Raw genomic sequence first — 25,841 nt, 5'->3', positions numbered from 1 at the left:
GATTTTGTTTATGCTTTATGAAAATCAGAGTACTTCATTTTATAAAAAGGTTGCGGAATTTGTTCCCAGAAAAACACGATAAATACGTTATTAAAACATTTTCGAAGAAACGTATTTTTATTCATCTTAAAACGTTTGGGATGTCATCGTTAATACAGAAACATAAGCATAAACAGAACTTACAATTATTTACACTAGTGATCTACATCTCTTTAAATCTCTCAGTGTAATGTCACTTCATATCGCCACCTGTGATGTAAATAAACTGAGTGGGTCAGGTTGGGAAACCTGGTGAGTACATAGGGTTTTCAACCCACAATAATATAATTGTTATGTTCAATCAGCAAACAATTAACCCAATTACCCATCCCCGTTATCTTCTTTACTCCTAAGAGTCATCTATCCTGCATTCGTTTATTCCAGAGTCCCTTACTTCCAGGGTTATAGGACTGGCACTAAATCCATAGCTGCCGATGTTCGTTCATAAAGCACTAATTCCATAGCTGCTATAGTCTATTCATCGGGTACTAAATCCATAGCTACCAGTCTTTATCTAATAGGTACTAAGTCCATAGCTACCAATGTTCAATAGGTACTAAGTCCATAGCTACCAATTCCTATAGGTACTAAATCCTTAGCTACCAGCGTCTAACTAATAGGTACTAAGTCCATAGCTACCAATTCCCAACAGGTACTAAATCCATAGCTACCAACGTCTAACAGGTACTAAGTCCATAGCTACCGGTGTTTGTCCCATAGGCACTAAGTCTATAGCTACCAATGTATACTCACGTCATCTTCTATCTCTCATCATTCATCTACCCATCATCATACCCAACATATTCGTATATATAAAATACGTATACAGTTTAAATCCTTTAAAACATGTATAAAACATTCATCCAGCATAGACAACAAGTATTCAGATAATATGCACACATAGCACGTAGTTTATATAAAATACTTCATATCTATGTGTAAGATGAAATGGACTATGCACTCACAACACGTAAATTATATAATCAATACTTCATATCTATGTGTAAGATGAAAGAGACCATGCACTCACAACACGTAAATTATATAATAAATACTTCATATCTATGTGTAAGATGAAAGGGACCATGCACTCACCTGAAAGGTGGTGACTCAACACTCGGACAGCGCTTCGATACTCTCAAAGCAAATTCCTTCGATAAAACCTAGTACAATACCACTAGGGTTTAGTCTAACGATAACCGCGACAAACTAATAGTCTGACTATTATTATTATTATACAAGCGTTAAATAACACTCAATATAACTCATAATAATAGCCCAAATACTCATTATAAGTTCCTAATAATGTTACTATATTAAAACATAAGCTATACTAAAGATAGCGTAGGCATAGCTCACTTACAGCGGGTTTTCTCGAAAACCGGGCTTCGCTGGAGCAGTGTTTCCGAGCCGAAAGACCCTTTTCTCGGAGCCGTCGGGCGCTCCGGGGCTTCCGCCTCGTGCTAGGGAGTTACCCTAGGCTTTAGGGGGTTAGGGAGGCTTAGAGAGAGAGAGTTTAGAGAGAGAAAGAGAAGTTGGAAGGTGTGAGAATGAATGGAACCCGACACCTCTATTTATAGGGGTGCTGACTGGTCTACTCGCCGAGTAGGGGGGACCTACTCGCCGAGTTGGTCCATGTGGTGGCCTTCTGGTGGTGCCACGTGTCCAATTATGGTGGTGCCACGTCACTCCCTATCGCGTATCAGCCCTCAAACTTAGAAAAATCATAACTTTCGCATACGAGCTCCGTTTTCGACGTTCTTTATATCCACGCGTAGGTAAAATCAAGATCTACAACTTTCGTTTAGACTCCGTCGGCTAATTCTCGACCGATCTCAAATTTAACAGTAGGAGGCGTTTTGACTGTTAAATGACCGCGAAGAGTTCATAACTCCTTCATACGGACTCCGTTTTCGTCTGTATTTTTACCGTTGAGTTCCTATGAATGAGATCTTCAACTCTCATTTAGGTCGCGTAATCCAAAAACCGCTCGAACTAAAATTCGAGTTTCAGACTGTACACTGCTAAGCTGAATCTTAGAAAAATCATAACTTCCTCATACGAAGTCAGATTTGGGCGTTCTTTTTATCGACGCTCTTAGTTTAACATATTCTACGAATTTCATTTAGATCACTAAGGCTAAAAAGTCCTCCATCGTAAATTCACTATTTACGCTTCCCGGTGCCGTGCCGGTTCCGTCGCGAAACTTCGACGGGCTATAACTTCTTCGTTATAACTTGGATTTCGGCGTTCTTTATATGTACGGAAACCTCATGACATATTCTAAAACTTGGTTAAGATTATTTATTCTAAATAATCTTTTGTCGAAAAGTCATTTTTGACCCCTATTGCCTCTAAATTGACTAGCCCGGATCTGCGGGCGTTACATTTTTGGTAAATCAAAGTAAGAAAAAAACACACAAATATTAATTTGTTGAGTTTCCATATGAAGATGAACTCAGGTTTGCTAACACCTCTCTCTCTTACTCTCTCTTTAAAAAACACATCCATGGTAGATATAAAAAAACACTAGAAATCGTTTAAAATCTTCATTCAAACAAATGAATGATTTCATTTTAGATCTTTTTTTTTGGGTTTATGATTTTCGTTCATAGCTCTTAGAAGGGTTTGTTCGTTTATAGCTTTCGGATGAAGAACCTTACATGGAGATGAAGAACTAAACTTGAGAACTCGAGAACTCGATCGGACTTTGTTCGTGCGTGTTTGTAACATTCCGTTTAAATTAAATAAAATAAGTAAATAAATAATAATCCATAAACCCGATATGTAAATTATATCATTTTTCTTATGATATTTTATTGTAGCCCTAAATCCGTAATAATTTAGTAAGACATTGGTTTTGGGAGTTAAATGTCATCACTTTTGAATATTGGGGGTTAAGTGTAATTTTTGGATTGGTTCATAAAGATTTTCATAAGTCAAGGGATATTTGGTAAAAATTGGAGTTAAGTTGAAAAGAAAATGGCGGAGGGGGACCAAACTTGAAAAAATGGAATATGTTGGAGAATGAGACACGAGATTAACCTGATATCCCCTCCCCCTCGTTTTCTTGATGTAACCCTAAACCTAGATTCACTTTCTTCAGTCACCACCATGTGGAGCCTTCTCAGCCACCGCCCAGTCGATTACGACCGCTGCCCTTCCACCTGTACCTCGCCATTAAAATGTCACCACCAAAATCATATTGTAACGCCCGTAGATCCGGGCTAGTCACTTTAGAGACAATGAGCGTCAAAACTGACTTTTTTATAGAAGCATTATTTACAATAAATAATCTTAACCAAGTTATAGTAAATTTCACAAAGGTTCTGTACATATAAAGAACGCCGAAATCCTAGTTATAACGAAGAAGTTATGACCCGTCGAAGCTTTACAGCAAAATCGGCGCGACACTGGGAATCGTAAAAAAAGTGAATTTACGACAAAATACTTTTTAGCCTTAGCGATCTAGAAGAAAGTCATATATATGTTAAACTGAGAGCGTGCATAAAAAAGAACGTCCAAATCTGACTGCGTATGAGAAAGTTATGATTTTTTTAAGATTTAGCATAGCAGTGCACAACCTGAAATTCAAATTTTAGATCGGTCGATTTTCAGCCAAAATAATCTAAACGAGAAATGAAGATATCATTAATAGGAATTAAACGATAAAAAGACAGTTGAAAACGGAGCTTGTATGCGAAAGACATGGACGAAGCTTAGTCTCTACTCTTCGAGCGCGGTGAATTCGATACAGTTTTGTAATTCCGAGATAGAATGAGAATTAGCCAACTGTGTCTAAATGAAAGTTGTATTACTCATAAATAACATGGATATAAATAAATGATAGTTGTAATTCGATACAATTTTATAATACCAAAACGTGGATATAAATAACATCGAAAACGAAGCTCGTATGCGAAAGATATGGATGAAGCTTAGTCTCTATTTTTCGAGCGCAGCGAATTCAAATACAATTTTGTAAATCTGAGATACAATGAGAATTAGCCGATGGGGTCTAAATGAAAGTTTTAGTACTCATAAATACCAATGCGTGGATATAAATAACGTAGAAAATGGAGCTCGTATGCGGAAGATACGGACGAAGCTTAGAGACTACTCTACGATAAAATCCCTATAAATAAAGGATGAATCCTTCATATTTTCTTCACACCATAACCTCTCTCTCTATCTCTCTCTCTCTCTCTATATATATATATATATATATATATATATATCTAACTTCTCTCTAGCCTCCTTAAACCCCTACCAAGTCTAGGAAACCTCCCTAGCACGAGAAGGAAGCCCCGAAGCCCCCGACGGCTCCGAGAAGAAAAGTTTTCGGCTCGGAAACGCTGCTCCAACGAAGCCCGATTTTTTTTTAATAAAAACCCGCTGTAAGTGAGCTACACCTACAATATTTCTAATATAGATTTTATTTAAATATAATACTGTTATTAGGACCTTATTATAATAATAATAATAATTCTAAGACTAATAATTAGTTACGGTAATATTATACTAAAATCTAGTGGTAATAATACTAGGTTTCATCGAAGAAAATTATATTGTTAAGAAGCGAAACGTTGTTTGAGTTCGGAATCACCACCTTTTCAAGTGATTGCATAGTTACTTTCATCTTATACATAGATATGAAGTATTTTATATAAATTACGTGCCAAGGGTGCATATTATCTGGATACTTGTTGTCTATGCTGGATGAATGATTTTATACATGTTTTAAATGATTTAAACTATATATTTATTTTATATCTACAAATATGTTGGGATAAAACATGGGTAGATGAAATAGTTGATGTGTGATGAAATAAAATGATAAGAGATAGGCGATGATAATTAGGTGAGGATAGATATGTGATGATGAATCGGTGATGTAGGATGAAAGATACTATAACCTTGTCCGACAATTTGGAGGTGTAGTCATCTACCAGAGTATAGATGGTGACCACAGAATATTATAGACAACCCCGTGGAAACACCATCAGGCCCATAACCTGTAGGTGATGAATTACCAGTTCATGCGATGTTGTAACTACGTATGCACGCGATGATACTCTAATCCCTTACTATGAATTACGAGTTCAAGGGATGTTGTAACTGCGTATTCATGCGATGATGCCCTAACCCTTGTTAGGCACGTATTGAGGGAGTAATCCCTGAATCAATACTTTCTATGCGATGTACGCGATGATCCTTAGGGAGAGTCCTTAGGAACAAACATATAAGGAAATGCGATGTAAGGAGATGAGAGGTAAATATGATGTAGGAGACGATCCTTAGGATAAATCCTTAGGGAAGGTACTTAGGAATAAATAAGATAATGGGGATGGGTAATTGTGTTAATTGTTTGATGATTAAACATAGTAATTATATTATTGTGGGTTGAAAACCCTATGTACTCACCAGGTTTCCCAACTTGACCCACTCAGTTTACTTGTATCACATGTGACGAGGTGAAGTTACATTACACCTTGAGATTAAGGATATATAGATCACTAGTGTAACTGAATGTAAGTTCTGTTTATGCCTACGTTTCTGTATTCACGCTATCCCAAATGTTTTAAAATGAATAAAAATACATTTCTTCAGAAATGCTTTGATAATGAAATTATAATGTTTTTCTAGGAACAAATTCCGCAACGTTTTTATTAAAAGAGATACTCTGATTTTTATAAAGCATAAACAGAATCGGTCTTTTCTGGACGTGAAAATGGGGATGTCACACATACTGTCGGATATCATAGGTTGCTGGAAGACCACAGAGACCGGTGATTGTAGCTGTGTTCTTCGTTGCATGGGTCATACGTGACCGAGAATCACTCGGTAAGGCTAACCGCCACCCACCTTTCCTCTTCTTCTTTCTTTTCTGTGGTTTGACGTCGTGTATGTTGTCTGTTGTCATCGGTGGTCTTTGTTCATTGTTTCAGTGTTTTCCGATGTCGTCAACCGCCTTGTTGGTGGCTGAGAATGGTGGTTTTCTGCCGTGTGTATGTGTGTTTTGTTGTTAGAACCCGTGAAGCGTGTGGAGGAGTTGTTATGTCGGTCGGAAGTGAGGCAAACCATCATGACAACCAACCATGGTGGATGCCGCTAAGTTTCCTTCTTTTTCCGCCACCAGCCACCGTGAGGAGGTGGTTGTGTGTGTGTGTGTGTAAATGGGTGTGTGTTATTTATGTACATCTTGTGTGTGTGTGTTCGGTTATTGGAATTATCCCTCGAGTCGCCGTCGTGTGCGGGTGGCTGTCGTCCTAAACCGTCGTCGACCACAACCACCTTAGGTGGCAGTGGGTGGTGCCTAACCTAGTGAAACTCTAATCAACCTAAAAACTTAACTTTGGACTTTGTGGCATGTGCTCGGGTTGGAAACGCTAATTAGAGTTTAGAAAACCCTAATTTAGGAGATTTAGTTTGGGATTTGTTGGGACCCATGTTTTGGACCGTTGGAATTGAATTATGAATTATGCTCGACCACATCGTATGATTGACCTAGTAGAATGATGAACTTAATGGGTTAAGTGTTTTTACTCGACCCTAATTATCATTTCATGTGAAAACCCTAATTGTATATCGGCTCGAGTTGGGCCTTTTCTTTTGGGTGTAGGTGTTTGGGTTCTTAATGGTCCATCTATGAACAAGTGTATGGACTAGGATATCTGGATAGGCTTTAGGGTAAGGCCCATATAAGGGGTTTGGGCCTAATTTGGAAACTTGGGCCATAGTTGGGCCTTGGTTGATTATTTGGCTTTTGGGCCTTCAGAGTGTGAGTTTGGGCCTTGGTCTTGGACCAAGCTAGGTTAGGGGTACAATTGTCTATTTACCCCAAGTGTATATTTATGGTTATGTATCGAAACCCAGATTGTTAATTGGGTTTTGTTTTGATGCTGACAGTTTGGAGATCTGTCAGCCAACAACTAGATATTTATCCATGGGACTTCAGCAATGCGTGGTGAGTTTCCTCATCGGGTTTAGTGGGTCGAAGGCATAAATGTTGTCCCATGTTTATGCTATGTTAGTATGCTAGTTGTCTTCATGACTCTTGCATGTGTATGTGTTTGTATACTTTCCGGGCTAAGGTCCAATGATCGGGCGGGGCCCGATGGTTGTTTGCATGCTATGTATCTATGTTGCATGTGTATGTGTTTATTCGATATATGTTATGTGAGTGTGGTGCGGGCCCGTATCTCAATATTGCCTGAGTGTAAGTGGGGTCTGTATCTCATTAGTCAGGTTTCGTATCTCGATATTATCTGAGTGTGGGTAGGGCCCGTATCTTATTGGGTGGGGCCCATTATTCGAGTGTGGGTAGGGCCCGTATGTCACTATCATCCGAGTGTGGGTAGGTCCTGTATCTCGTTATTATATGATATGAATGGTATATGGTATATTAGGGAACTCACTAAGCTTTATGCTTACGGTTTTCAGTGTATGTTTCAGGTACTTCGGTTTTCAAAAGGAAGAGCTCAGGTTGATTGCATGGCACGCACACTTTTTGTTCTGCATTTGACTTGTTTTGGGATATAGACTCTTATTATATGTATATGTTTTATTTAAACAAGTAATTGATGGCCCTTCTTTTATAAATTAAACAAAATTTATGTCAATATTTTTTGGGACGTTACAAGTTGGCATCAGAGCCTTGGTTTGAGAGATTTGGGCACACTCTCGGGTGTGTCTGGAGTCAAACTAAGGACTTGGTAGAAATTTTCAAAAGAAAATATTTTTATAAAAGAATTTCTAAAAGATAAAAGGGTGTGGTGAGTACAATCAGCCGAGCTCAAGTAAGTTTTCCCAAAATACCCATACATGTTATTTGTGATTCTTTGACCTGTGAATCTGTGGAATCGCATGCTAGTTAGGGCTAAGGATCCGCTCAGTTTTTGCATGTTAGAATGCTAGGAGAGATGCTTTTGTATGCCTATTGTATGAGCTTGTAGACTTGCATGCCAATTTTGATTAGCTAGTGATAGGTTGGCCTGTTATGTGATACTTGGTAGCCTAGGAAGCATAGGATGCTGGTTCGGGTATGATTTGTATGCGTAAGGCAATCTGTAGCAGGAGTAGGAACTCCTAGTATGAGTTGTAGTAGAGGGATTAGATGCATGTGATTATTATATGGACAAGAGTGATACTGTACAAATGATGCTTGCTTTGTGCTTTGTGGAACTCCTAGGTGATGGGAGTCAACTACTAACTGAATATGTCAAGTCACATGTGTCAAAGGTTGGATAATCTTATAGTGACGGATTTAACTATATTGCGCAACTCTTTTCTGAGTCCAACCGTTGTAGGGATGAGTCTGTTACTCGAAGGATTATCTAAGCTTTTTTTGCATGTAATTGTATTCATGAGGTGGGTGATTGGCATTATAGGGAGTTCTTCAGCAGCTGATGGCAGGGTGAGGTCGGGAACCTAAGAAAGCCTAAGGATTGCTTTAGTGGGTTTCATTGCGTTGGTTAGCGAGTGTTTAGTGATTGGTTTTAAGAGGGTGATTTAGATGATTCAGGAGGATCCTTGAGGAGAGTATGGATAGGTGTGGAAGGTAGTATTGGGTCCATACTACTGAAATCACGGGATCCATACTCAAATCGGGAGAGTATTGGAGAATCTAGGAAACCTGTGGGATGAGGATTCTCGAGTATACTTGGATCATTTGCATGTTGTTTGCGGTATGGTGTTGAGCACTCAGGAATGGGGTCCAGGTTATGGTTTCGGCTCATGTGTAGGTACTGAGCCAATCGATGTGCGGATGCAGGAGTTAATCCCATCGGAGATTACTCGTGGCATTTTGGAGTGGACCCACGGTGGCCTTGGGTTCAGTTAAGGAAGGGATTTTAGAGCTCTTGGATGATCATCTCGGGTTATTCGGGTCGAGATTGTAGTAGGGCAGTTGGGGGCTCATCTGGAGTCCAAAGCTTGTGGATCCCTAGCATCCTTCAAGAGGGAGGATCTTATGGTTAGTTCGTATCATTGGGATCGAAAGGGAGTTCCATACCATGTACTTAGGAGGAAGTCAGGATGTCTCCAGATGCTCTTGCGGGTATTTCGTATTTTGTCTTACCTGGGGTCAATATCAGGAATTTGTTCCACACTCCAATTTTGCTTGTTGGGTGTCGGGATTATTCGATGAATCTTCAGATGGTCATATTTTGTGGAGTAGATTTTACGTGTTCCATTGTTGTTCCAGATATTTTTCGGGATCGGTTCAGGAGTATTGCTTGGAGGATCTTTGGTTAGGGGATAGTTCTCCAGTGAAGTCAAGGTTTAGTGGTTCTATCATTTGTTCGGGAATGATTGACAATTGAATACGAGAGAACTTTGGAGTTCAAGGCACTACCATTACTAGGGAAGGAACAGTAGCAGGAAGATAGTGGTGTTAGTGCGTGAATCGTTAGATCATCGGATGTGTCAAGGGAATTGTATCTTCGCATGGATTGAAGTCTGTTAGAGTTCAGTGATTCCTTGAGGATTGAAATTAGAATGGAGGTTCGACGGTGCATGGCAAGGGTTATAGCTATTAGTCGCAATGATAAGAACTCAAGGAATTGGTATGGCATCATGGGAGGTGATTTGGATCATCAAGCTTACGGGATGAAAGAGATTCGTCGAATCCAGGTGGGGAGAGCCGAACATAATTTCTGGGAGTTGGATCGGGTGTGGAACTAGGGCAAGTTTCACATCCTGGTCAGGAATAGAGACGACCCAAGTGGGCTGCCGAAAGAGCCACTGAGACCGGTATTTGTAGCTGTGTTCGTCATTGCATGGGTCATGTGTGATCGGGAAGCTCTCAGTAAGGCTAACCGCCACTCACCTTTCCACATCTTCATTCTTTTTTGTGGTTTGACGTCGTGTACGTCGTCTGTTGTCGCCAGTGGCCTTTGGTCGTCATTTCAGTGTTTCTGGCGTCGTCAGCCGCCTTGTTGGTGGCTGAGAATGGTGGTTTTGTCTCGTGTGTACGCGTGTGTTGCTATTACAACCGGTGAAGTGTGTGGACGAGTTGTTATGTCGGTCGGAGGTGAGGCGAACCACCATAGCAACCAACCATGGTGGCTACCGCCAAGTTTCCTTCTTTTGCCGCCACCAGCCACCGTGAGGAGGTGGCTGTGTGTGTTTGAATGGGTGTGTTTTATAGATGTACATTTTGTGTGTGTGTTCGGTTATTGGAATTATCCCTCGAGTCACCATCGTGTGCAGGTGATTGCCGCCGTGAATCGCCGTCGACCACCACCGCCCGAGGTAGCAGTGGGTGGTGCCCGGCCTAGTGAAACCCTAATTAACCTAAAAACTCAACTTTGGACTTTGTAGCATGTGCTTGGGTTGGAAACCCTAATTAGGGCTTAGAAAACCCTAATTTTGGAGATTTAGTTTAGGATTTGCTGGGGCTCGCATTTTGGACCGTTGGAATTGAATTATGAATTATGCCCGACGAAATCGTATGACTGACATAGTAGAATGATGGACTTAATGGATTAAGTCCTTAATGGGTTAAGTGTTTTTACTTAACCCTAATTATCATTTCATGTGGAAACCCTAATTGTGTATGAGCTTGAGTTGGGCCTTTTCTTTTGGGTTTAGGTGTTTGGGTTCTTAATGGGCTATCTATGAACAAGTGTATGGACTAGGATATTTGGATGGGCTTCAGGATAAGACTCATGTAAGGGGTTTAGGCCCAATTTGGAAAATTAGGCCATAGTTTGGCATTGGTTGATTATTTGGATTTTGTGCCTTCAGAGTGTGATTTTGGGCCTTGGTCTTGGACCAAGTTAGGTTAGGGGTACAACGGCTATAGATTTATCCGCGGGACTTCAGCAGTGCGAGGTGAGTTTCCTCATCGGGTTTAGCGGGTTGAAGGCACCAATGCTGACTTATGTTTATGTTATGTTAGTATGCCAGTTGTCTTTGTGACTCTTGCATGTGTATGCGTTTGTATGCTTTCCGGGCTAAGGTCTGATGACGGGGCGGGGCCCAATGGTTATTTGGATGCTATGTATCTATGTTGCATGCGTATGTGTTTATTTGATATATGTTATGTGAGTGTGGTGCGGGGCCCGTATCTCGATATTATATGAGTATGGGCGGGGCCCGTTATTCGAGAGTGGGCGGGCTCGTATCTTACTGTCATCCGAGTGTGGGTGGGGCACGTATCTCATTATTATATGATATGAATGATATGTGGTATATTGGGGAACTCATTAAGCTCTGTGCTTACGGTTCTCAGTTTATGTTTCAGGTACTTCGATTTTCAAAATGAAGAGTTCGGGTTGATTGCATAACACACACACTTTTTGTTCCGCATTTGACTTGTTCTGGGATTTATACTCTGATTATATGTATCTTTTTTATTTAAACAAGTAATTGATGATCATTCTTTTATAAATTAAATGAAGTTTTATGTCAATATTTTTGGGACATTACAGTGTTCATCAAATACGGAGTTCATACATTTATTTTTGAATGTGTTCGTCCGAAAACCATCAACATATTTGATTTTTTTTTGTATCTGAGTGTGTTCATCAAATATGGGGTTCATGAATGCGTGTGTTCATGAGTTTTTGAGTGTTTGATTAGAGATTTGATCAAAAACTTCATCTTTAGTCAAAAAATTCATTTTTAGCTCGGAAAACCTACACCACCAGATAATAAGCACGTAATGTGAATAGTTCAAACAAATTCAACAATGTAAATGTGTAATATGAAAAAAAAAGTGGCCATAAAACTATCCTGAGTGTAGTTAAATAGTTTTACATTTACCATAATACAGTTTAAGTATAAACAAATCTGATTCGTTTGTCTAAATCTAATTGATTTCAATCCTGAATTTGAAAAATACAAATCAAAGTAAATTTATTGAACACTGGGAAATGGATTTGAACAATTCTTCTTTGAATTATAATTATGAGTTAAAATAATCAGATGATTAAAATGAGTATGTTAAAACTTAAAAACCTGATAATTGTTTTGTGTATATTTACGACGTTTTAATTAGTAAATATCGAAAATGGTTATAGAATTAATTCGAAAACATTTGTAAATTATAATGCCTCTCGATAACCCTCGAATTCCCTCCTTTTACTTTCTTTAAAACAGAGCGAGTATTGGTAGCTATTCAATTGTTCAGGTGGGGAAAAGAAGAAAAGCTAAACTCAGATTAACTCACCGCCCATCGCTTCAACTTCGCCACCGGCGGCGGCGCACCGATTGATTTTTTTTTTCGTTTACTTTCGAGATCGTAACATTATTTCCATGTCACCGGCAGTCGAAGATTTTTTATCCCCATCATCGTCCTCCACACAGCGTTCGTATTTCCAGAACCCTAACCCTAGCGCTCAGGGACATTTTACTGATTCAGGTATATTCGATAATAGTTTCAATCTCATGAATTCTAGTAAACTTGATTTTGATTGTTCAAATGACGCGGCGGCAGCGGAAGCCGCCACTATTCGTTCTTCGAGGAGGAAACACGTAAAAGTGAAGAAACAATCCAGCTGTAACGGTCCAGTGAGTAAAAAAACTGATAATAGTACACGTGATACTACTGGTTTCGTGTTCAATGCGACTACTAGTGGTTCAGTGTTAAGGTCGAGTTTAGGGCAAACGGGATGTGATGGGAATGATGAACGACAGCGTGATGGTGAGGTTTTGGATTTTAATCTACTGCGGTTTACCATGGGAGTTACTAATAATAATCAATTAGGAAACAAGATGGGTGCAGAAAAGGTACAGAAGAGTGGAAATAATTTTCAGCCTGGTGATTTAAATTTTGTTTTTGGAGCTGATGATGAAAAGGGGGACATTAGGAAAGCTAGTGAAAGAGGTTCTAATAAGTTTGGAAAACTTAATGGTGTGGATATTGTGTTTGGTGCGAATATGAATAATGGTGTACTGAACTCGAATTCAAGCAATATTGGGCATGAACATGGGCGTGAAGGTGTAGGATTGCATGTAGATGATAGTGAATCTAGTGGAAGAGTCAGAAGCTCAGGTATTGATGGGTTTATGAAGGTCAATAACTTCAAAACTACGCCTGATTTCCATCTGATTAATTCAATGTCATTCTTAAATTTGGGATCAAAAGGACCAGGTGAAGCTGCACCCTCAATGAATAGCAACCTAAAGACAGAGAAGAACAATACATCAGATAGCATAAAATTTGAAAATCTGGGCTTTGTGTTTTCTGCCAATCATAGAGATTTTCAGACAGATTCGAATATTGGAAAACAAGAATCTGAAGAGAAGGTTGACAACTTAGCACCTGAAAGTGCTAACAGGAATGTAGATAGTGGAGTAATTTTTGGAAACAGCCAAGTCAATGGAATCTTTCATATTGGAACTCATGATGGAAAAAAATCCAGCTTCAAGGGAAACATGAAAGTTGATGATGAAACGAACATTATGAAGAGTCAAGGAGCAGGAAGCTCAGATCACTTAAAGAAGCAAGAGAAGGATAATGTGGATTCTGTTCTTGATGGTAATTCCACCTTTGTTTTTGGAAGTAATCTGTGCAATGCTTTCGGTGACAACCCTCAATGTAAAGTCTCCCATGACACAAAGACTTCAAACATCCATGACCCCACAAAAGTCAGTACTACTAAGAATAAGATCAATGAAGCTGGAACAACCAACAACTTCAGCTTTTCAAGCAAAGTTGATGGATACAGGGATTCATTTACAGGATTCAATACACCAGATATAAACATTCCGGTTTCTTTCACATCAGATATGTTTCCTGGTTTAGGTAAGAAGTTAGAATTCAGTAAAAACAATTCTGTAAGCCAAAGAAAATTAAAAAAGACCAAGGCAAAAGCAAGACAACAATCTAGCAATCGTCCACAAGTTATCCTGACTCATTTATCTGAAGGAGTCACGCAGTCTTTTGAGGAGTCTCCTGGATCTTGTTCACCTATGGATGTTTCTCCTTCTTGGGGTGCTGACTGTGCACCAACTTCTACCAACCCTGCAACCTCTCAGGTTCAAAATGAAGATGCTGTTGATACTACAGAGAAGCTCAGGGCCCAAAACTTTTCACCTTCTGTTACATCATCTGCTAATGCTGACATGGCAGTGAGACAACGCCCACATCAGAAGAAATATAAGCTGAGAACTGGTCGTGTTAATGTGTCCCATTCTCATAAACCTGAGCACACGAAGGCTACAGATCAAGAAACATGTGACAGTTGGCGAAAAAGGTGTTATTTTTAGCCCTCCTCCTTTTTTTATATATATTTTACATTTGTATAAACCTTATATGCTTTTGTTTTCTGAAATAAATTGATTTGTGTCAGGGGAAACGAGGCTTATAAGAGTGGAAATTTATCAGAAGCTGAAGTATGTTATTCAAAGGGTATTAGTTCAATACAACATACAGAGACACCTGGCGTTTGTATACAGCCTCTTCTTTTGTGTTATAGCAATCGTGCAGCTACACGTATGGCTCTTGGAAGAATGAGGGAAGGTCTAAACGACTGTAGAATGGCTGCTGCATTAGATCCCAATTTCATGAAGGTCAACTTAAGATCTGCAAAGTAAGATTGCTATCTGTCAGTTACTTATCAGATAAGAAAAATCATAATCTAATTTTCTTTTTACATCCTATTTCCAGCTGTCATTTACTTCTAGGAGAGGTAGATGATGCATCATACTATTATAACAAATGCTTGGAGTCTGAGGAAATCGTTTGCTTGGATAGGAGAATCACAATTGAAGCTGCAGAAGGCCTGCAAAAAGCACAGGTAACTAACTTCATGCTTCATGTAGCTTTGATGCATGTTTTGCCTTTGAAACTAAATTCCAAAATTGCCCTTGGCAGAAAGTCTCAGATTATCTGAAGCTGGCTGCAGAGATTCTTGAACAGAAAACGTACGAGTCAGCAACCAATGCATTGGGAACCATCACCGATGCTTTGTCAATAAGCTCCTATTCAGAGAAACTACTTAATATGAAAGGAGAGGCTCTTCTCATGGTATGTGAATGTGATTCATAATCTTTGTTAGTTTAATAATTGAAATTGACTGATTTGCCCTTATGAATTACAGCTGGGGAAGCATAAAGAGGTGGTTCAGCTGTGTGAGCAAACCCTAGATACAGCCGAAAAGAATTTTTCATCCGTATGCAAGATCTCATTAAGACTTTGGAGGTGGAACCTAATGTCAAAATCCTACTTTCATTTGGGTAGGCTTGAAATAGCTCTCGACTTAATGGAGAAACACGAGCAACTAAGAAGCAAGATTGTGGGTCCCAATGATTCATTAGCTCATTTGGCTGTTACCATTCGTGAACTTTTACACTGCAAGGTATAGAATATATATACATAGCTAACATTCTTGTTTTTTTTTTTTTTTTTTTTCATATTAAATGTAATTCTAATTTTTTTTTTTGTTGTTGTTGAGGGAATCAGAATGCAGGAAATGAAGCCTTTCAGAATGGTAAGCATACAGAAGCAGTAGAGCATTACAGTGCTGCAATATCAAAGAGTATAGAATCACACTCATTTGCAGCTGTTTGTTTCTGCAATCGTGCTGCTGCAAACCAATCTTTGGGAGAAATCATTGATGCAATTGGAGATTGCAGTATAGCTATAGCTCTCGACACAAGCTACCCAAAAGTATGCCTTTTTCATTAATTTAATCCGTCTATATTTAAAAAATGATGTAACAAGTTCATAAAGTTGATTGCTATTTTCATATGGTGTAGGCACTTTCGAGAAGGGCCACCTTACTGGAAATGATTCGAGACTACAAACACGCATCTGATGATCTTCAAAGACTCATCTCCATTCTTGACACACAATCACAGAATTCACAAAACTCTCACAAGTCTGCTAGTAATGGCAGTGTGAAAGATCTAAGAAGAGCTCGACGTCGTCTTTCTATTCTAGAAGAAAAAGCAAAAAAAGAAAGATCCTTAGACCTTTATCTCATTCTGTAAGTTTGTTATTATTATTATTTTTTAAGATTAAGTTATCTTTATGCTTATTATTATTATTGTGTATGATTGTTAGGGGATTAAAACCTACAGATGGAGCAGCAGATGTTAAAAAGGCGTATCGAAAAGCAGCTCTGAGACATCATCCAGACAAAGTCAACCAACAATGGAAAGCGATTGCTGAATCGATTCAGATGGATGCTGATAGACTCTTCAAGATGATTGGAGAGGCATATGCTGTGCTTTCGGATCCCTCCAAGGTCTTTCTTCTACACTCTTCACTTTTTTTTTTTTTTTAATGAACTTTATAATCAAATTTCCAATTTTAACCTTGGGTTTGACTTTAACAGAGGTCAAAGTATGATCTTGAAGAGGAAATGTGGGATGACATGGAGATAAACGTAGGCAGCAGTAACAGAAGAGGATCCGATTTTTTCGGTTCACAAGAATCGAGAAAGTCGTACGGATACGGTAATGGTAACTCACATTATTACTATTGGCAGCAGGAACCAAGAAAAAGTTACCATACCTCATATCCACGTTGGTAAATTTAAGTCATAACAAACACTGAAAGAAAATTTATCCACACATCCAGACATCAAGAAAAAGGATCATATTTTTATTACATGATGAATAAGGTGGAAGGATGTCCTGGAGTTGCATACATGGTCTATACAGATGTATACATGGTGGTGAATTGGTGAAATCTGATTGATTATTTTGTTCATTTATTATTGTGTTTAAGCCGATGTGTCATTGTGACAAATACAATTGCTATTTGTCATTTTTAATGTTTGCTAAGTCGATTATCAAAGACTGGAAAATAACTCGCACTATATATATATTATAGTATATACATCTCTTTTGAAAGTCAAAACAAATCGCTTTTTAATGAAAGTTTCTACTTGAATCTTCTATTGACCTTAATATTCATCTACTCTTTAAACTTAGATATATGTCTCATTGACCTGATTTTTTAGTCTAATGAACATAATAATCCAAGTAGAACCCGGAACCAGACCGTTTTTGCCTAAACTGGTTCCGGTGTTGGTGCTGATTCTTGCATCCAAAACCGGGTTTCTTTCAGTTTCCGACTTCAAATGAGAAATGAAGTATACTCTAACTCTGACCTCATGTTCATTGGATTTTTTCTATTATTTTATACGCTTTTTACAATACAATAAATATTGGATTTCAACAACAATAACATTTTCTATTCTCTGTTCAAGCAGTTTTTTTAAATATTTTACACTCAAAATCGGTTTCTTACTTATAAAAATAAGAAATAAAGTAGACTCTTATATCTTTCGGATGATACTGAGCTAATGTTTACTGGATTTTTCTATGTTTTCATATGGTTTTTACAGCACAACATATTACACAATTCTATGTCCAAACCCAGAACCCGGTATGGTTAAGTTTTTTAAGTGAAAACGGGAACTGGTAAACCTAAAAATCTAAAAACCATTGAAATGCTTCTAGGCCGGTCCGATTTGGTCCAAATGGTCTTAAAAGCTCACGCCTAATTTTGTCTATAACAACTTTCAGAAAATAAAATAAAACTTGGGCAAAATATGAAAGACTAATTACATAAAGGGTACTATATTTCGCCGTTTTATTTTTTACTTTTCTTGATTTAAGCACTTTATTTTATTTATTTTTTTTATTAAAGACACCGTATTTAAAAAAACCCATTTCCAACGTAACCAATATATATATATATAATGAATATGTGGCTATTATGTACCTAAGGTTAGGTATAGAACTTTTAAATGACATTGTTTTAATTTTTTTTTTCATTAAAACCATCAAAATTAACAACTTTTTCTATCAAAGACACCATATATATATATATATATATATATATATATATATATATATATATATATATATATATATATATATATATATATATGAAAAATAAATATGTGGCTATTATGTACCTAAGATTAGGTATAGAACATTTTAAATGACATTGTTTTAAACAAAAAAAAAGGGAAATCTCCATTTTAGTCCTATTATTTTACCCGCGTTTATGATAAAGTCCTAAACTATTAAATGTTAACGAAAAAGCCTGAAATACCGGATAAAACGGCGAGTTGACCCAATTTACCCGGTTACCACTCTTGCAACCGGTGACAAATCGATGTGGCATTAAATGAGATTAGGTGGAAGGTGAGTCGACCAAATCACACACCCATTCAACGGTAAATCACACACACTTATGGAAATATCTTCTCTGTAGACGACATTAACTTAGGGTTTTTTACGTGTGAAGAAGACGACAAGTGTGGCCACGAGTTCGAGTCTTCCAAGCTTTGCAAATGGAAGACGTTTGGGATTTTGATACTATTGATGTTGAAGTAGACAAGGATTTGAAGAAGCAAACCAAGAGATGCAATGATGCGTTCTTGAACAACTTGTGTCCCGACATAGCTGGTGAAGAAGGTGATGACTTTGCAATCCCTGAAACTGAACATATGGATGACGATGTTGACTTAAATGAAGATGATGCTGTGGAGAATGAAGATCAATTTGACTTAATGCGAGAAGGAAGTGGGTCCGATGAAGAAGTATCAAGTGAAAGCGACCAAGATTCTAAGCATGAGTTCGAGTACAGCACCCACGATCCAACGGTTAAATGGAACAAGATGAGACCATTTCTGGGAGAGAGGTATGAATCACCCCATCAACTAAAGTTATGTTTAACTAACCATGCTATTCATACTGGTTATAAGATAAAGTTCAAGAAATGTGACAGTCTTAGGCTAGTTGCTGTATGTGCTAGTGATCCACAAAAATTTCAATGTCCATTTAATGTTAGGGCTTCGTGGATGAACACTGAGAGGTCGTTTCAAATTAAGAAACTTGTTGACAAACATAAGTGTGTTAGGAATTACAGAAATAACAACCTTATGGGTCCAACATGGTTAGGAAACCAGTTTCTAAAAGAACTGATTAGGAAGCCCAATTTGAAGTGTAAGGAAATGCAGGTAATTATCCAAAGTAGATTCCACTGCAATGTGTCCTGGTCAAAGTGATATATAGCAAAGTGTAGGGCCATGTCTTTGATAGAAGGGAGATTGAGTGACCACTACGCTAAAGTATGGGATTATGGTGGTGAGCTGTTGAGATCAAATCCAGGTAGTTCAATTAAAATTACTGTCAGTCAAAACCAGGATAACACAACTACTTCCAAAGAATATATATCTGTTTTAAGGCAATAAAAGAAGGATGGAAGGTTGGTTGTCGTAGGGTTATTGGGCTAGATGGTTCTTTTTTAAAAGGTCAATGCAAGGGAGAATTGTTAACTGCTATAGGGAGAGATGCAAATAATCAAGTGTATCCCATTGCCTGGGCTGTAGTTGAAATAGAGAACAAGGTAAACTAGAAATGGTTCTTGGAATTGTTAAGAGATGATTTAGAATTGGATGGTGGAAGGGGTATCGCAGTAATTTCTGATCAACACAAGGTACTTCACAAAACTTTAGTATTTGTTTACTATATATTTCATACTTAGGTTATCTAATGTAATTGTGTTTGTTATGAATAGGGTCTTCTTGAGGCTACAAAGGAAGTTCTACCACTTGCACAACACAGACAATGTGCCAGACATATATATGCCAACTTCAGAAAGGTGTATACTGGTGTGTTGTTTAAAAATATGTTTTGGGCTGCTGCAAAATCAACTGTTGAAGGGGAGTTCAACATGAACATGCAAAAGATTAGTGATATTAGTCCATCTGCTTATGAACATCTAATGGCAAGGGATCCCAGTTCATGGTGCAGGGCCTTCTATGGTGAAGGATTGGCATGTGAGGCAGTAGAAAATGGAATGGCTGAATGTTTTAATGCAGATATCGTGGATGCTAGAAAAAAGCCCCTACTGACTATGCTTGAGGAAATACGACTATACATGATGGAAAGATTCTATAATCTAAAGGAAGTAGGACAGAACTGGGATACTAAAATATGCCCAGCAGCAATTAAGAAGATGGAAGCATTTGGTGAAAGTTTAAAGTAAGTTATCCTATAATTTAATTCACTAATATTATTTTTCATATGCTGATGTATTCTTAATTACAGGTCCTGGTATGTTCATCCTAGTGGTGTAACTGCTTTTGAAGTGAGGAATGGTTTTTACTCTTATTGTGTTAATTTACAAGAGTATTCTTGTACTTGTAATTTGTGGGCTGTATCAGGGATACCTTGTGTACATGCCCAAGCTGCCATTATGTATATACAACAAGATCCTGTGAGCTACATTAGTAGTTGGTTTAGTAAAGAGAAATATATGTTAACATATGGTTCCAACATACTACCAGTCAATGGTAGCAATATGTGGGTGGAATCTCCTTATCTAAAGCCCCTTCCACCTATTGAAAGAAGGATGCCAGGAAGGCTATCCATCAAGAGAAAGAGGCATGTTTCTGAACATGAGGACAAGTTTTCACAAGTATCATCTAAGGGCAGAACTGTCCAATGTACAAACTGCCAGCAAAAGGGTCACAATAAGGTCTCTTGCAAAAATCCCAATGTGATCCCTGAACCAAAACCAAAGAAGAAAATGGGAAGGCCTAAGTTAGATCCTAATCTTACCCATTGGAGAAGAGGTGGAAGGGGAGGAAGAGGTGGAAGAGGAGGTGGTAAGGGCAATAGAGGTGGAAGAGGAGGTGGTAGAGGTGAAACTAATGCTAAGGTTGAACCTGAGTTTGAGGTTAAACCTGAGGTTGAGGTTAAACCTGAGTTTGAGGTTAAACCTGAGTTTGAGGTTAAACATGATGTTGTGGATGAGGGGGATGGAATTGATATATCAGATATGGATATAATAGTAAGTTCCATTCTAAATTTGAGGTCATCAAACTACAGTGATGCTGAAATAATGTCTGTTCTTGGAATTAATGAATCTCAATTGAAGGAGTTTGGGTGTTTAAATGTGGTGAGTGTTTAATTTTAAGGGCATTACAAATAGAAGCCAATTTTTTAAATTATTTGTTTTTGTCTTCAGGAAACCAATGTTCAAGAAGAGACTCAAACAGTACAAGTGAATGAAGAAGAGATCAATGAAGAAGAGGTCAATGATGAGGATACCCAAGAAATCATGAGGAGCAACACCCAAGAAAGCAGGATGAGGAAGACCCAACAAATCAGAAGGAGGAAGCCATCAGAGAGGATAACTGAGTTAAAGTTGAAGAAGCAGGTGGTGAGCAAATTTGGGATGACTGAAAGCACACCACATAATGTTGAATAGGGCAAATGATTGTGATATGGTAGCCTTTTTTTTTTTTGTAATTAAGTCATTGTGTTGGCTTTATATAACTCTTTGGGTAAAAATTTCTCTTTTTGTAAATTTTTTGGAAAGTCAAACACTGTGACATACTTTGGTATGTAGTTTGGTATGGTTTATAATGTTATTTTGAAAGTCAAACACTAACAGTTTCTTATAGTTATTTGGTATGTACTTTTGTATGGTTTGTGATGAGAAATAGAAATCAATAGATAATGAAATAAGAGAAACAGGAAGAATCAGAGAAGAAGAAGATGATATCATTAAATCTAATGAAATGAATTACAAACTATATTGAATGAAGCAATAACCTCAAACAATCCCAGGGACTTTCCATTTTTGCCCTTCTGCCCTTTCTAGAATGCTTAATCGACATCCCCAAAATGAAATTACTCTTCCCTCTTTATTCTACTCTCTCTCTCTCTCTCTCTCCCCCTCTCTCCCTAACTGACTTTCTAGCCACTTTCAATTTTTGCCCTTCTGCCCTTTCTAGAATGCACATGTAATATTCCTAGTTATGAAATTACTCTTCCCTCTTTATTCTACTCTCTCTCTCTCTCTCTCTCTCTCTCTCCCTAACTGACTTTCTAGCCACTTTCCATTTTTGCCCTTCTGCCCTTTCTAGAATGCACATGTAATATTCCTAGTTATGAAATTACTCTTCCCTCTTTATTCTACTCTGTCTCTCTCTCTCTCTCTCTCTCTCTCTCTCTCTCCCTAACTGACTTTCTAGCCACTTTCCATTTTTGCCCTTCTGCCCTTTCTAGAATGCACATGTAATATTCCTAGTTATGAAATTACTCTTCCCTCTTTATTCTACTCTCTCTCTCTCTCTCTCTCTCTCTCTCCCTAACTGACTTTCTAGCCACTTTCCATTTTTGCCCTTCTGCCCTTTCTAGAATGCACATGTAATATTCCTAGTTATTTGGTATGTACTTTTGTATGGTTTGTAATGCAGTTTCCTATATTTTTTTGGTACGAACATTCCATAAGAAACATAATTAATCATCCAAAAATTACAATCAAAACCCAAACAATTGCAATCAAACCAAATATGCATTTCATACTCATATACCATTACATTAGAAGATCAATTTTTCCACAATTCATACAATTACATTCCAAAACAAACAGGGAATCCTAACATTACATTGAAACATAAATAAACATCCTAAAATTACATAACCATAACCCAAATAATTGCAATCAAACCAACCAAACACCAAATCTTCCATCCCTTAAGAACCATCACACCTTCCACTTGCAGAGGAATCTGTTGCACTACTCCTTCCACATCTTCACCCATAAAGTCTTCAAACCCTTCATCATTGACTCCATGAATTCCTTGGTTGTGAAAATCATAGATTATCTGTTTGTACCAGTTGTTTGGTAATGGAGGATCTATCCATTCAAAGAATTTGCAATCCTTTTCCTTATCCTGCATTGGACGACATTTTGCAGTGTAACTACTATGGTGTTTAATGGAAATTTCAAAGATTTGAAGATTAAAACCTCACATTTAACTAATATAGTGTTGTTCCGTTTCCATGAAGATAAAAACCTCGCACTCAAAGATTCGAAGATACTCACCTTGTAATTGGGGCAACCAACGAATCTCCTTCCAGGGTTCTTCGGCTTCCATGAAGTCCACCTGCCAACTGGTTCATCACAATCGCACCTTCTTCGAACTTGCCTGGCTGACCTATATGCACTACTGTTGGAGACGGAGGAGGAGGAGGCCATATTCAAAACTTGCAATTCGGTCGATTTAGGGTTTGTGTACTCTCAACATAATAGACTGAGGTAAATAAAGAAAGAGAGAGAGAGAGGTATGTTTGAGTCAACTTCCATGTAAGCAAAATAATGCCACATCGATTTGTCACCGGTTGCAAGAGTGGTAACTGGGTAAATTGGGTCAACTCGCCGTTTTATCCGGTATTTCAGGCTTTTTCGTTAACATTTAATAGTTTAGGACTTTATCATAAACGCGGGTAAAATAATAGGACTAAAATGGAGATTTCCCAAAAAAAAATCCAATTTTATTTTTCTTTTAATTTTGTTTTAATAGAATACCATTGAATTGAGTTAAATTATGGAATGAAAAAGATCAAATATATATTTTTTTATAGAAAAAATCATTGAAGTTTATAGGGAAAGTAAAAAACCAATATATATATATATATATATATATATATATATATATATATATATATATATATATATATATATATATATATATATATATATATATATATGAATATAACTCAAACGTTTTGTCCTTCAATTAAAAAATTAAATGATTTGTGAAAACCTTGATTGAGTTATTACAAGTTTTTCTTTTATCTATTATTCTATTAGTTTTCATTTAAATTTTAGAAATGTTGATCAAATGGTCACGAGTTTTAATATTTTAAGTTCTTAGACAGAATGAAGAAAAAGAATATAATTTCAATCGATTTAGTAAGTCACATATTAAGGAAGAATAGTAAACAATATATCATGATTGGTTTTAATATATATATGGATCAAAACGATATATTTTGGAGGGTTCTATATATAAGCTTAGGTACATGACAACCACATATTCTCTAAGCCCTATATATATATATATATATATATATATATATATATATATATATATATATATATATATATATAGGAAAAGTGAATATACCCTTAAGGGTATATAAGCTTATGTACCCAAATTCACTATATTACGTCGTTTTGTATTATATATACATTGTAATTGTCCAATATTCTTATAATTTAACTTCCAACTTGATTTATTTCCATGATTTTTATAAATTTCACATTTATCTTCCTCTTACATAATTTTCATTTTCAACTATAATATATATAGTCTAGTATGTGTTCGATACAAATATGTGATGTATGAGGATGATAAAAGTGAAATTTTGAAAATCTTGAAAGTAAATCAAATTAGGGATTGAATTTTAAGAACATTATAATGAATATATCAAATAAAATGATGTATTATGGTGAGTTTGAGTACCTAAGCTTATATACCCTTAAGGGTATATTCACTTTTCATATATATATATATATATATATATATATATATATATATATATATATATATATATATATATATATATATATATATATATTGTGGTAGGTTATATATGGATGAACAATTATTATGTGGATGTAGATATTAGTATGAACCAATCATTTTAAAAACCTACTTAAGGGTAATTATGTAATCTTAATTATTAACTATTTAAGGTAATTGCTAAATTAATTAGTATCCATTAAATATTGAATCAACGTGTCATCTCTATGCATTTATCATAGTGTATCCATCTTTCCCCAATCCATTATTCATCAATGGCCTCCATATTTGTCTTTCTCTAAAAAAGCCCTAAAACCGTCTCCATGATTCCCGACCTCCAACCACACCTCTGATGTATATGAGATCTGTTGATGCTCTAGATTATAATCAAGATATTAATTGTGTTCATGGTACTGATGTTATTGACGAGAATAACGGAAGGCCGAATAAAAAGATGAAAATAGAAGAACATGTAGTTGCATATGAACCTAGTAATCTATATGCTTCAAAATTATTAAAATTTTGTATTTTTTGTTGGTATTTTTCTCCTTAATGTGTAAATAGTTTAACATAAGGATAAAATATTTTGTGTGTGCAGGTGCATCAAATTTTGATATGGAGTTAACATACGTGGTGTATGCCATTCTTTCACAAAATGATTAAAAAATATTAGTTTGACGTTGACAAAACATGCAACGCTTTAAATTAAAAAAGTTTGATAGAGCTAGGAAGCTTTTTTGGGTAAGATGATTGATCTGAAGCTTCTTTTTGTTGGTCAAAAGATCGGACAAATGAGAGCTTATAAATTTGAAACCTGGTAAATAAAAAATTCCATATGTCTTAATTTTTACTTTTTTTTCCCGTTGTTGAATTCTTAACAAGCTACATGTGTTCATAAAAATTGTTGGTGACACACAATCATAAATCTATTACGAATTCATTGTTTATTCTATTTTCCTAGTCAATTCTAACATAATTCTTGTAATCAGTTGGAAATTGCGAAAACAAAGATAGATGATTCTTGTTGTGGTTCTATAACAAAAAAAGGTGAGCTAGTTATTTATTGAGGCGGAGACAACGATGAAGACTTGAGTTGCATCATCAAAATAGTCTTTAAGAATGCATCATCATATTCTTTTAGAATGCATCAATATATCATGTTTATTCTTTCTAGTAAGTTATTTTGCTTTCCCCCTTAAGCTAATTAATTTAATTATGTGAGAATGACGTTCTTTCCTCACCGTTGGATGTTATTCTCATCTTCAATTTTTTATTCTTTAAGAATATTTTACAGCTATTTCCGGTATAATCATACAAGAATGATTATGGTAGAATCAAATAAGAGTGAGTTTTCCAAGGTTCTATTGAAATTATTCTCATAAAATACTCGACCTCATGACAATTATTCTGACAGAATGCATGAAGGGGAACATGATGATCAAGAACATAAATGTTTGGATGATGGTGTGCGATATGTAAATGAAAAATGTGACCAAAGAAATT

At 36.8% G+C, this 25,841-nt stretch overlaps 1 protein-coding gene and 1 long non-coding RNA gene across 3 annotated transcripts; both read left to right on the top strand.

Annotated features, from left to right (window-relative positions):
- The first annotated feature begins 12,126 nt into the window (after positions 1 to 12,126).
- Positions 12,127 to 16,792, top strand: LOC145009183 (uncharacterized). 2 transcript variants are annotated; one of them, XM_078967864.1, is made up of 10 exons: positions 12,128 to 12,406; positions 12,482 to 14,243; positions 14,340 to 14,579; positions 14,657 to 14,786; positions 14,864 to 15,016; positions 15,090 to 15,347; positions 15,452 to 15,658; positions 15,748 to 15,977; positions 16,055 to 16,238; positions 16,329 to 16,792. In XM_078967864.1, exons 1-10 carry the CDS (start codon positions 12,301 to 12,303, stop codon positions 16,524 to 16,526), a joined length of 3,468 nt encoding a protein of 1,155 aa, XP_078823990.1. In that variant the 5' UTR covers positions 12,128 to 12,300; the 3' UTR covers positions 16,527 to 16,792. The 2 variants fall into 2 exon arrangements, with proteins under 2 accessions (XP_078823989.1, XP_078823990.1); XM_078967863.1 differs by having other exon boundaries at positions 12,127 to 14,243.
- Positions 16,793 to 24,626: 7,834 nt separating this feature from the next.
- LOC145008624 (uncharacterized) lies at positions 24,627 to 25,526 on the top strand. Its single transcript, XR_013663569.1, has 3 exons — positions 24,627 to 24,829; positions 24,937 to 25,155; positions 25,328 to 25,526. It is a non-coding gene; the product is annotated as an uncharacterized LOC145008624 (long non-coding RNA).
- The last annotated feature ends 315 nt before the right edge of the window (positions 25,527 to 25,841 follow it).

This window comes from Lactuca saligna, chromosome 8 (assembly GCF_052625555.1).
Source record: "Lactuca saligna cultivar CGN05327 chromosome 8, ASM5262555v1, whole genome shotgun sequence".
In the NCBI taxonomy this organism is placed as follows: domain Eukaryota; kingdom Viridiplantae; phylum Streptophyta; class Magnoliopsida; order Asterales; family Asteraceae; genus Lactuca; species Lactuca saligna.
This window is presented reverse-complemented; position numbering and strand designations above follow the sequence as displayed.

Bases quoted from the DNA above. Each gene is read 5' to 3' on its own strand.
- LOC145009183 (XM_078967863.1), top strand. From the start codon at position 12,301: ATGTCACCGGCAGTCGAAGATTTTTTATCCCCATCATCGTCCTCCACA. The intron at 15,017-15,089 runs GTATGTGAATGT...TATGAATTACAG, and splicing joins AAGGAGAGGCTCTTCTCATG to CTGGGGAAGCATAAAGAGGT. The intron at 15,348-15,451 runs GTATAGAATATA...TGAGGGAATCAG, and splicing joins GTGAACTTTTACACTGCAAG to AATGCAGGAAATGAAGCCTT.